The 13,274-nt window shown below is 42.5% G+C and overlaps 1 protein-coding gene across 3 annotated transcripts in view; it reads right to left on the minus strand.

Moving 5' to 3' along the window:
- The window catches only part of Rad51 (RAD51 recombinase), a 25,159-nt gene that overhangs the window by 6,327 nt on the left and 5,558 nt on the right, over positions 1-13,274 (minus strand). For 2 of the 3 annotated variants that reach the window (XM_013010035.1, XM_013010036.1), the window contains exons 2-6: positions 11,761-11,849; positions 9,699-9,836; positions 7,724-7,841; positions 6,135-6,226; positions 359-453 (exon numbers count right to left, since the gene is read on the minus strand). In XM_013010035.1, coding sequence (XP_012865489.1) covers positions 359-453; positions 6,135-6,226; positions 7,724-7,841; positions 9,699-9,836; positions 11,761-11,847 — 530 coding nt within the window. In that variant the 5' untranslated portion in view covers positions 11,848-11,849. Of the gene's footprint in view, positions 1-358; positions 454-6,134; positions 6,227-7,723; positions 7,842-9,698; positions 9,837-11,760; positions 11,851-13,274 lie in introns of those variants that run through there. The other variant, XM_013010038.1, reaches the window with a different exon arrangement.

Here is a 13,274-nt window from a genome sequence, read left to right on the forward strand (position 1 = left end):
CACCACCACCACCACCACCACCACCACCACCACCACCACCACCACCACCACCACCACCACCACCAAAACCCAGCTTGGTCAGACAAATCTTTGCTACTCCAGCGAATCAGCACGAAGCTGGAAGTGGAGAAGTGATAAAAGGCAAGCCATGAGCTCACAAGTACACCACGAGCAAGAAGCCCCGAGGTCAAGCCCCAGCACTGGCACCAAAAAAGGTCTTCACTATAAAGAAACCACTTTTGAGTCACTCCGTAACTTTCTGATGTAGAATAATGCATGAGATTTTTATAGCCAAACCAATCTTAGGGATTACTACACTGACGGGTGAAGCAATCTCTCATCTAATTTAGTAACCTACCTCTCAGCCACTGCTAGCAGTCGTTCTGGCCTAAAGGTACCTTCCGTGTCAATATACATGGCCTTTCCTTCACCTCCACCACGGTCAATGGGAAGCTAGAGAAAAAGGAACAGTAGAAACAGTCACTTTTGACATAGTTGACCCAAGCCTTCATAATAAGGCCATAATTCCTCCATTCCCAGTAAAAAGAAAGCAAGTAACAATCAAACAAAAAGAGGCATTCAGTTAGAAATACACCTTAGTAGCAGACATGAAGCACAATGTACCTCATAGTACCTACAGCTGGCCTGGTCAAAGATGGACCACTTAGCAATCCCATCCAAAGATCAAGATAAAATTCAACAGAAATCTGATCAAGAATACAAATATGTAAAAGACCATTTATTTTAGGTTTAACCAAAAAGGTATGCTAATCCAATCATTAATTTTAGCCTGTCTATAAACTTCACTTTATTAAGCAAAGCATTCCTGAGTGCTTGTAAAGAGATTTGCCAATGCCCCAAAAACATTTGTAGCAAATTTAGAGGAAAAACAACAACAAAAGGTTATTTCCTCCAAATAGTATATTAGATGTAAAAATGAAGAAAAGGAAAACATTATTTCTTCTTTCTTTCCTCAGTTCGTGGGGCTTGCACTCAGGGCATGGGCGCTATCCCTGAGCTTCTTCTGTTCAAGGCTAGCACTCTAGCTCCTGAGCCACAGCACCACTGTGTACTGAGGAATCAAGCCCAGGGCTTCATGCGTGCTAGGCAAGCACTCTACCACTGAGCCACATTCCCAGTCCTGAAAGGCTATACATTTCATATAGATCTTTTAGTTCAGCTTCAAAATTTGAAGATTCTAAAGGATTTTTCTACTCTAGAAATCTACTTTGGAGCCATAATTCATTTTTACATTTTGTTGGGGGGGTGGAGGGGTCGGTCGTGAGCTTCAACTGTGGGCCTGGGCACTGTTCTTCAGCTCTTCACTCTACCACTTGAGCCACAGTGCCACTACCAGTTTTCTGGTGGTTTAGTAGAGATAAGAGTTTGACTGACTTTCCTGCCTGGGCTGGCTTTGAACCACAACCCTCAGATCTCAGCCTCCTGAATAGCTAGGATTACAGGTATGAGCCACTAGGCACTATCTTTAGAGCCTGTTTTAAAAAAACAAAACACTAGGGCTAGGAAATTGGATCAGTGAAAAACGTATGTGTATGGTTCCACTTCTGCAAACAGTTAAATTCAATTATGAGATTATTTTAAAATAATTTAAATCATATAAAGCTCTCTTTCACTTGACCCATAGCTCTACTTCACAGATGTCTCCCAAGTGCCTTCCTCAGATCTCAGCCTCCTGAGTACAGGTGTGATGCATGGGTGTCCAGCTCAAAACTTAAACTTTTAACCAGGAATAGCAGTACACACTTGCATTCCTAGTGCTCGGCAGAAGTTCAAGAGCTTACTACGGGTGTGGACAACATGGTGTAACACTGTCTCAAAAAAAAAAATCACCCTGACATGTCATTAAATGTGACCTTTAAAACAGAAATGCTTCCTTCCATGTTTTACAGGTATTCCTAGAGACCGTTTAGGATACAGCACATTATCCTCACTTCCATGACAATTTAGCATATCACAGTGGTGCTGTGAAGTTGTACAAATAGAATCCTAGCCTGAGAATGTGGTAATCACATAATCCTCTTTAACAGTAAAATAAGGCAAAATCTCAAATGAAGCCTCTTTATAAAGTAACATTCTCAGGTGCAGAAAACTAGATCGTTGGGACTTTTTTTAAAGACTGGTAATTCGTTCATAATAGAAAGGATTACATTCCACCAGTCTTAAGAGCTGGAACCAGAGATACAGAGAGGATATTAGATTTAAGTAACGTAAATATTACCTACTCTCCCTGTCCAGCTTTTCTCATTTATAACGAAACCTCACTCACTGTGCTTTAGACCTCTAATAAGTTATAATGCTGTAAGTTATAACTCTAAGTAAGTTATATAATGTTGAACATACACAATTAGGTTTCAAAAATGAGTAGCTAATGCTTGTTCAAAGTACTAGAATTATTTTATACGAAGTTTTAAAACCACATGCTTTTTGGGCACGCAGGCAGAAGATTGAATTAGAAGCCAGTCTGGGGCTGGGAAGGTGGCTCAGTGGTAGAGCGCTTGCCTTGCATGCATGAGGCCCTGGGTTCAATTCCTCAGCACCACATAAGCAGAAAAAGCTGGAAGTGGCACTGTGGCTCAAGTGGTAGAGTGCTAGCCTTGAGCTGAAGAGCTGAGGGACAGCGCCCAGGCCCAGAGTTCAGGCCCCACGACCAGCCAAAACAAAAACAAAACAAAAAAAAGAAGCCAGTCTGGGTTACACAGGAAGTCTGTCAGGTTTTTTGTTTTTGTCAGTCTTGGGGCGTGAACTCAGGGCCTGAACTCTGTCCCTGAGCTTGTTTTGCTTATTAAGGCTAGCACTCCACTACTTGAACCACAGCACCACTTCCAGCTTTTTCTATTTATGTGGTACTAAAGAATCAAACCCAGGGCCTCATGCATGCTAGGCAAGCACTCAACCACTAAGCCACATTCCCAACCCTCAGGTTTTTTTTAAACTAGATTTAAGAGCCAAACTTTAAACAAGACACACATGGTCACTGGCACAAAATTGAATGGTTTTCTGCTCATTTTTGTATCTTTATAGTGGTTTGAGGCAAGGTTTATAGCGCAGGCTAGCCTCTCCCCACGGACCTCCTGCTTTCCTCTTGAGTGCTGGCATTAGAAGTATGCATTGCTATGCCTGGCCAGAAAATTACAGAATGTTTTATCATAAATGTACAATGAATTTAAACCACTAAGACTTGGATCTCAATAGGGTTTCTGCTTGCTCCACATGCTGTGATTTTTTTTCTTTGTGTCTGTCCTGGGGCTTGAACTCAGGGCCTGGGTACTGTTTCTGAATTTCTTTTGCCTAAGGCTAACACCTAGGCCCTGAGTTCAAGCCGCAGAACTGGCATAAAAGTCATGCTTTTTGACCTATCTTCTTTTACCTATTAACATAGGAATACATTAATATTGCAAAAACAATTAGGGACCAGGCAACAGTGGCTCACTCCTGCAATTCTAGCTACGCAGGAGGATGAGATCAAAGGATCACAGTTCAAAGCCAGCTCAGGCAAGAAAAGTCTGTCTCTTACCTCCAATTAACCACCAGAAAATGAGAAATAGCGCCACAGCTCAAAGTGGTAGAGCACTAGGCTTGAGCAAAAGAGCTCAAGGACAGTGCCAGGCCCTAAGCCCCATGACTGACACTGACATACTGACGCACTGACACACACACTCACACAAGGGGATAAAGTACAATTTAAGAAGATATTATGAAAAATGGTCCTTGTCTTATACGGAAAAAACACAAAAGCGAAAAAAATTGTATTTGTCATCAAACTATCATACTGATAAAGTCGGCTTCATTTCAGTTATTGAACTCCACTAAAAAGTGTATCCTTAGGTACTTTTTATTTTTAGCACTGACTTTATTATTGTTATAGAGGTGATGTACAGGGGGATTAGAATTACATGGTAATAAGTACATTTCCTTTCATACAGTGTCTTCTGTTTATTTTCTTACAGTCCTTTGGTGCCTTTGTGGTAGAGAATTTGCTTAGCATGAGTGAAGCCCTGCTAGATGAAAACAATGCCCCTTCAAACAAACACACACACACACACACTTTAAAAGAAAAATTTGTTCCAGTATGGGAGCTTGAACCAGACCTTGCACTTTCATTGACTTTGTTGCTAAAGCCTAGTGCTCTACCACTCAAGCCATACCTCCATTTTTGGCTTTTTGCTGAAGATAACAAACCTCAGGGGGCTGGGAAGGTGGCTCAGTGGTAGAGTGCTTGCCTTGCATGCATGAGGCCCTGGGTTCGATTCCTCAGCACCACATAAGCAAAAAGCCAGAAGTGGTGCTGTGGCTCAAGTGGTAGAGTGCTAGCCTTGAGCTGAAGGACAGCGCCCCAGACCTAGAGTTCAGGCCCCACGACTGGACCCAAAAAAAAAAAAAAAAAATGAAACAAACCTCAGGAACTTTCCTCCCCAGGCTGGCTTCAAATTACAACTCTCGTAGCCTCCTGGGCAGCTAGGATTACAAGTATGAGCCAAGAGCCCTTGGCCCAAAATATTTCAACAAAAAGTTGCAGGTTCCAGGTCAGCTGAGGACTGGCCACTGACAAAGTCAGGGTCCACTCAGAAAAAGGAGAGTGCCCTGCAGAGCCCTGGTAGAAATTGCCAAGCAGGGAAGCATTCGTGGGTTTGTTTTCTGCATCTTTTCTCACTTTTCCGGAGGTTTCTCTCTTCTCTGTGTGATTTAGCCCCACGCCCCTCCACACTGTTACATCAGCCTGTCAAAGCTGACAGTGTCAGGACCTCAGGAAGCTGGAGCATGAACATGATCTTGGGCCAAGCGCGTAAGTTCAACCTGGGCAACGTAGATCCCTTATGAAACCATGAAAGACCAGTGCTAGATGGTGTAAGGATATGGCACGGTAGAGAAGGCATGATGGGAAATACAGTGAGGCCCCAGGTTCAATCCCTAGCACCACAGGTGAACACACAAATTCAACAATCACTCCCAGGCATTTTTCACTCAGAGTTTTAAAACCATTTTTTAGAGGAGATTTTCACCCCCACTCTATCATATCTAAATTTGAAGTTCAGCCAGGCAGTGGTGGATCACACCTGTAATTCTAGCCACTCAGCAGGCTGAAATGGGAAGACCTCAAGTGTCAAGCCAGCCTGGGTTACACAGAGTCTCTCAAAAGCAAAAAACTAAAAACAAAACAGGACTATTTTGAGTATTTACTGAGTGCCAAGTACTGACTTACCCTCTAGCAATACAGCAGAAAACAAGCTCAAAATCTTATGAAGGTTCTAAGACCATTGTCTTTGATTTGATTTCTGTATGTTACTTACATATACTTTATATATTTTTATCAGGCAGCTACATAACCAGAGTGTCTATTTCCTAGCCCATGAACAGTGGTATAAGTAAAAGATGAAGAACTGGACAGGCCCAGAGAAGGCATGTTTCCTAGCTATATTGGAATCTGTACAGAGGAGGCAGGAGAGTAAGACCACCACACAGGTACAGAAAGGAAAGGGACATTTCCCCATTGTAATTCGAGATAAGATGGGCATAAATGCAGATGGATTTATGGATTTGATGTGAAGAGTGAAGGCTGAAAAGGAATATAAAATCTCAAGTCAGAAGACAAATATGAGACGTTTGTCTCAATAGGAAAGTCTACCTAGAGGGAAAAACGTAATGAGGAGGTGCTGAAGGCTAATTTAGAGACTGTCATTGAATTTATGGGAATAAATTCAGTCTGGGAAACTAGCTCACTGGTAGCGTATTTCCCTAGCATGCTTGAGGCCCTGGTTCAGTCCTCGGCCTTGAAAATGTGTTACCAATCAGTTTCCCAGCAAGGTTTTTCTTAAATATGACCAGGGTCTTATCTTCTTAGTATAGGCACTAAGGAGACAAGGTTCATCTAAGGCTGACACCTCTTCAAGTGAGCATCTGAGTGATTTCTAACCTTTAACAGTGAAGCATGTAAGAGGGTGAACCAACGAGGCAAGTCAGGTGAAGTTAGAGAAGGCCTAGGAATGTAAGTATTAGGAATCTATGTTGTAACTAGCTATAAGAGTCTCAGGAGGGAGAAAGTGCCTTGAATGTCATTCTAACAGGTGCTTGTGAACAACAGGAACCATCTACCCCTGCTCCAGCCTCTGGCTCACCTGACAAGTGACTGCCAGCGTGTGACAGATCTGGGTCTTCCCAGTTCGGAACTCTCCAAACATCTCTGTGATAGATCCAGTCTCAATTCCACCTAAAAACAAAATAAGCACTTTTTAGTACAACATATTGAGAAACTATAAAATAACAGCAATGTTCTTGAGACTATCAGAAAGATATTTTGAGGGGCTGAGAATGTAACTTAGTGGTAGAGTGCTTGCCTAGCATGCATGAAGCCCTGGGTTCGATTCCTCAGTACCACATACACAGAAAAGGCCAGAAGTGGCGCAGTTGCCCAAATGGTAGAGTGCTAGCCTTGAGCAAAAGCAGCTCAGGAACAATGCTCAGGCCCTGAGAAGTTCAAGCCCCAGGCAGGAACTCGCCAAAAAAAAAAAAAAAATTATTTTGAAATAATGATTTAGAGAACGTTGCCAAGAAGCAAAGAAATGTACAAAAGGTTCAGTGCTAGTCACCAGCTTATACAACATTCAGATTGTCAATATGTGTGTTAGTACCACTATCAGAAAACTGGCAAGGGAGGGCTGTGCATGTGGCTCAGGGGTAGGGCTGTCGCCTAGCCAAAAACAAATTTTACGCTGGGTGTGTTGTTCACACCTGTAAGTCAAGTATCTGAGAAGCAGAGGCAGGAAGAGTGAGAAGTCAAGGCCAACTGAAGCTAGTCTCAAAAAAAAAAAAAAAAGCAGGTTGTGCAGCAGGGGCTTAAATCTGTAATCTACTAAAGAAGCTGGAGTCTGAGGACTGCCGTCCCAAACCAGCCTGGTAAGCAAAGTCTGAGGCTCTGTAACTCCAATTAAGCACCAAAAAGCCAAAAGTGGAGCTGGAGTTCTAACCTTGAGCACAAAGAGCTTAGGGACTGCACCCTAGGGCCTGCACATCCCCTGCCCCAACACACAACAGAATCCAAAGCCGGGCGCTGGTGGCTCGCGCCTGCAACCTTAGCTACTCAGGAGGCTGAGATCTGAGGACTGCGGTTCAAAGCCAGCAAAGGCAGAGAAGTCTGTGAGACCCAAGAAAACAGGAAGTGGTGCTGCGGTTCAAAGTGGTAGATCACTAGCTTTGAGAAAAAAGAACTCAAGAGACAATGCCTAGGTCCTGAGTTCAAGCCCCACAACTGACCCCCCCCCACAAAAAAAACCCCACAAAACATACCAGAAAGGACGAATGGTAAATAACTAGGAAAGCAGTTGTCATAAATTAATACTTCAAAAGATAAAAAGTGTTGGACTCTTTTGTACTACACAATGAACAGTGTTCAAAGATGGAAAGATCTAGGGTTGAGTGCAGGAGCCCTGAGTTTATTCACCAGAAACACACTCTCTCTCTCTCTCTCTCTCTCTCTCTCTCTCTCTCTCTCTCTCTCTCTCATGACACTGTCAACCTTGCAGTATAGGAGGCTATACTCAACATCAAGTCCCCGTAGTAGTCTTCCTACATCAAGGCTCACACTGCCCTTACTTTAATCTTAACCACATGGAACTCCTACACCACATGGAATTCCTACACAAACATTGTTCTATGCCTGCACGCTTGGCTACCTAGAGCTCATAACATAGGATAGGGACTACTATACCTTGAAGTAGTTTGTCAAGCTCTTTGGAGCCAGTAGTAATCTGGATGATCTCTGACCGCCTCTGGTGGAATTCAGTTGCAGTGGTAAAACCCATCGGAACTAATTTAGCTGCCTCAGCCTAGGGGAAAAAGTCAACTGAACAAGTTCTCAGAAGAAATACTAATGACTAATAGACTTATGAAATATTCAACACTCTCAGCCATAAAGGAAATGTAAATCAAACCACATAAGATTCTATACTACCCTTGTCAGAATGGCAGCCATTAAAAACAGCAACCAAAACAAATGATGAGGGCTGGGAAGGTGGCTCAGTGGTAGAGTGCTTGCCTTGCATGCACGAGGCCCTGGGTTTGATTCCTCAGCACCACATAAGCAAAAAGAAAAAAGCCGGAAGTGGCGCTGTGGCTCAAGTGGTAGAGCGCTAGCCTTGAGCTGAAGAGCTGAGGGACAGCGCCCAGGCCCAGAGTTCAGGCCCCATGACCAGCCATAAAAAAAAAAGACTAAAATTAGACCTTCCCCTATGACCCACTAAACCAGGATTGAGCATATATCCCAAGCAGACTAAATGAATACACAAAAAAGACACCTGCATATCCATGTTCATTGCAGTACCATTCATAACAGCCAAGTGATGGCATTAAGCCATCATTAAAAAATGAATGGATAAAGACTTAGTACACATATAGTATATACATATTTACTATGGACTTTTACTCAGACACAAAAATTAAAGCTTATTATTGAAGGAAAATAGATGTAATTAAGATCTTTTTTTTTTTTTTTGGTACAGTCGTGGGTCCTGAACTCTGGGCTTGGGCACTGTCCCTCAGCTCTTCAGCTCAAGGCTAGCGCTCTACCACTTGAGCCACAGCACCACTTCCGGCTTTTTTAATTTTGCTTATGTGGTGCTGAGGAATCAAACCGAGGGCCTCAGGCATGCAAGGCAAGCTCTCTACCACTGAGTCACCTTCCCAGCCTGTAATTAAGATCTTAACTGAGTGACAAGCCAAACTCAAACCATGAGGCATCATGCTTTCACGCATGTGGGAGCTAGAACTAAAAAACATACTTGTGGCCTGGGAATGTGGCTTAGTGGTAAAGTGCTTGTTTAGCATGCCTGAAGCCCTGGGTTCAATTCCTCAATACCATATACACGTGGTGCTGAGGCTCAAGTGGTAGAATGCTAGCCTTGAGCAAAAGAAGCTCAGAGACAGTGCCCAGGCCCTGAATTCAAACCCCAGGACTGGCAAAAAAACATTTGCAAAATGATTTCTCTTTAAAATTTCTTATCACAAGAAATAATTTAATTCAGAATCAATTAAGATCAATTTTTAAATTCATAAGTCATATATTCATGTAACTAAAATTAAATACATATCCAGGTTCTGTGGACTCATGCTTGCAATCCTAGCTAATTCAGGAAACTAAGATCTGAGGATCATGGTTCAAAGCCAGCCTGGGTGGGAAAATTCAAGACACTATCTTTAAATAACCAGCAAAAAGCTAGAACTAAAAATGTGGCTCCAAAAAAAAGGGCTTCTGCCATGAGTGGCACACGTAGGGCAACTTGATTGCTCTGCGGGCAGAATCGACATCAACGGATTTTGGAGGCATAATTTTTTGGTACCTGGGCAGCTAGTGATTGTTGGTCCCGGTGGGAGAGGGTGGAAATGTGGCTCGAGGGCTGAGAATGTGGCTTAGTGATACAGTGCTTGCCTAGCATGCATGAAGCCTTGGATTTGATTCCTCAGCACCACAGAAATAGAAAAAGCCAGATGTGGCACTGAGGCTCAAGTGGTAGAGTGCTAGCCTTGAGCAAAAGCAGCTCAGGGACAGTGCCCAGGCTGAGTTCAAACCCCAGGACTGGCAAAAAAAAAAAAAGTGAGGATGAGAGGAAAATGAAGAATAAAATAACTACCTTCCAACCTTTTGTATGATTCCCATTAATTCTCCTAGGTCACCAAGTGGTACTCACCAGAATCTTATCAGCTTTGGCCTCACTAATCCCCTTAATATTTATGAGCTCCTTCTTAGGTGCATAGGCCACAGCCTCCACGGTGTGGAAGCCAGCTTCTTCCAATTTCTTCACATCATTGGCATTTATGCCACATTGCTAGAAAAGAAAATCAGAAAAAAAAAATCAGATATAAATATATTTTATCTAACACAGATACTATGTGGTCTATTTCAGAGGTATTTAAAGAATTATGCATTAAAGCTCTAAGAAGTGTGCTCACATGAGGCAAATGATTAGCGTTTTCATTATTGAAAACAGAAGGTAAGCAAGGTGCTGGTGGCTCACGCCTGTAATCCTACTCAGGAGGCTGAGATATGAGGACTGAGGTTCAAAGCCAGCCCAGGCAGGAAAGGCCATGAGACTCTCATCTCCAATAAACCACCAGAAAACTGAAGTGGCGCTGTGGCTCAAGTGGTAGAGCACTAGCGTGAGCTGAAGGACAGCGCTCAGGCCCAGAGCCCAAGACCCATGACTGACAAAAAACTAAAATAAGATTTAAAAACAAAACTAGGTATTTTTTGTTTTTGTGTCAGTACTGAGGCCTGAACTCAGTCCCTTGGTGCTGTCCTTGGACTTTTTTCACTATCACTTTGAGCCACAGCTCCACTTCCAGCTTTCTAGTAGTTAATGAAGATAAAGAGTTTTATGGACTTTCCTACCCAGGCTAGATTTGAATCACAACCTTCTTATCTCAGCCTCCTGAGTAGCTAGGATTACAGGTGTGAGAAATGGGCACCTGGCAAAAGCCAGTAGTTTTAACCTAATGTTATACCATGCATATGAAAATGGACTCTTATTAGGAATTCAAAGGTGGCACTCTACCACCTGAGCCACAGCTGCATTTCCAGCTTTTTGCTGGTTATTTCGAGGTAAAGAGGCTTGAGGAGTTTCCTTCCCAAGGCTGGCTTTGTAATCCCCAGATTTTAGTTCTGTGTACCTAAGATTATAGGTGAGAGCCACTAGCACCTGGCTCACCTTTTTTTTTTTTTTTTTTGTTGGTCATGGGGCCTGAACTCTGGGTCTGGGTGCTGTCCCTCAGCTCTTCAGCTCAAGGCTAGCGCTCTACCACTGGAGCCACAGCGCCACTTCCGGCTTTTTCTGTTTATGTGGTGCTGAGGAATCAAACCCAGGGCCTCATGCTTACAAGGCATGCACTCTACCGCTGAGCTACCTTCCCAGCCCCGTGGCTCACTTTTTTGATGGTATATCACAATACTCTTTGATACTACTACTGTAGCTACTGTAAACCAGTGTTTTATCCAACCCTCTCTACATCAAGCACAAAGAAAATGTTATTTTACATTATGCTGGCACAGATGGCTGCCCTGGAGCTAAGAAAAGCAAAATTTTGGTACATAAATACCTCCTTCCCCTTCTCCCCTTTTTAGAACGAAGAGTAGATGGCTCTTGCTTTAACAAGGATGTGGTGGTACCTGCCTGTAATCCCAACTACTTGGGATGCTGAGGAAAGAGGGTCAAAACTTTGAGCAGAAAAAGCCATGAAATTCTCATCTTCAATTAACTTGCAAAAAATGCCAGAAATTGTCTGGCACCAGTATCTCACGCCAGTAATCCTAGCTACTTAGGAGGCTGAGATCTGAGAATTGTAGTTTGAAGTCAGCCCAGGCAGGAAAGTCCACGAGAGTCTTATCGCCAATTAATCACAGAAAAAGCTGGAAGTATGCTGTAGCTCAAGAAGTAGATTGCTAGCCTTGAGCAAAAGGAACTTACAGACAGTGGCCTAGGCCCAGAGTTAAAGGCCCAGGACTGGCCAAAAGAAAAAAGCCAGAAGTGGAGTGTGGCTCAAGTGGTAGAGTGCCAGCCTTGAGTTTAAGCCCCAATATCAACACTCATACCAAAAAGGAGTGCAAGAGAGCTAGCTAAACACAGCAACAATCCTACACCTTTTGCATAGGAGCCGTGATAACGTCCTTAAACCAAAATTTGAGTTTTAGTAAATCTATAGTTTATGTAAAGTTAATAGTCTTTATAACTGAAAAATTAGCAACTAAGGACATACCTCCAACCGTGAAATAGGCTGTGGTCCAAAGCTTTCTTCATCAACTGAAGCATCTGCATTTGCTTCGAGCTGCATCTTCATAGCCATTACTGAAAAATACAGAGATGCTGTGAGGTAATTACAGAGCAGCAAACACCTCTGCAACCAAGCTCTGAAAAACTGTTAACTGCCTGAGAGTTTACCATCAACCATTCTACTAACCATGGAATGAAAATTGTAAAACAGAATTAGGATGGGGCTGTGGCAAAAGCAGAGCATCTGCGTAGGTAAAGCAATGTGTTCTAACCCAAGCACTGGAAAAAATAAAGTCTATATTGAAAGTTACAAATTTCTTTCCTCATCATTAATTAGTTCCCAGAATACAGTCGAACAGCTATTAAATTAGAACTAGCAGATTAAGTGTAAATAAGCAACCTAGACACACATTCAAGTATTTAGGACAATGTTGATGTTATTTGCAAAATACCTTATCCTTTGTAAAGGAAATGCACATCTCAGATTTGGGTACTGGTGGCAGGGGTTTGGAGTGAAGAACCTGGGAACAAATTCCCAAGAGAGTACAGTGCATCATAAATTTTTGGTGTCACCACTGGCCTACCCACAGTAGGAAAAAGCAAACTTCTAACCAGCTTTCCTTTAGATTACCTATTTGGATAGCTAGCTAATTGTATCTCTTAAGAACAGACCATTCTGCATCTTAGAATACTTAATGGGACTAGTTATGTTCTCTGTTCTGCTTTATATTCCTCTAGGGTAGAGACCTTGTTTCCTTTTCCTTTTTAAATTATGATTCCTATTGTTATTAAGTGGTTGTACAAAGGGATTACAATTCCGTATGTCAGATTCTCAGTCAGTGTCACCCCTTCCTTCTCTCTCATTTCCCCCCTTCCACCCCTACCTTCAAGTTACATAGCTCATCTTAACATGACGTACATGTAATACAATGACTGCATTGCTCACCCTCCCTCCATTCCAATCTCCTCCCATTGCTCACCCCCCAAAACATATTCCTATTTCCTCATGTTTACTTTGATGAACAGTTTTTTAGTTGTTCAGGAGTTACTTTTCAGATTCCTCTCCTAAGTGTTCCCTCCTTAACTCTGTGTGTGAATGCACTGAGCCCTATGTATGTTATCCTCATAGCTGTATTTTAGATCTAGCTTCAATATGAGAGAAAATGTGTCATTTGTCTCTCTGAGCCTGGCTTACATAGCATGATTTGTTCTAGGTCCATCTATTTCCCTGCAAATGACATATTATTCTTTCTAGTGGATGAGGATAATTCCATTGTGAATATATACCATACTTTCTCGATCCACTCATCTGTTTTAGGACAGCTGGGCTGTTTCTGTAACTTGGCTATTATGAATATTACAGCAATGAATATGGATATGCAAGTGTCTTTAATGTATCATAACTTGTAATGCTCTGGGTAGATGCCCAGAATGGCATCACTGGATCAGAGGGTAGTTCTATGTTCAGTTTGAGTTCTTTTTTTTTTTTTTTTTTTTTTT

The sequence above is a fragment of the Dipodomys ordii genome, unplaced genomic scaffold (assembly GCF_000151885.1).
Source record: "Dipodomys ordii isolate 6190 unplaced genomic scaffold, Dord_2.0 Scaffold11, whole genome shotgun sequence".
NCBI classification, from domain to species: domain Eukaryota; kingdom Metazoa; phylum Chordata; class Mammalia; order Rodentia; family Heteromyidae; genus Dipodomys; species Dipodomys ordii.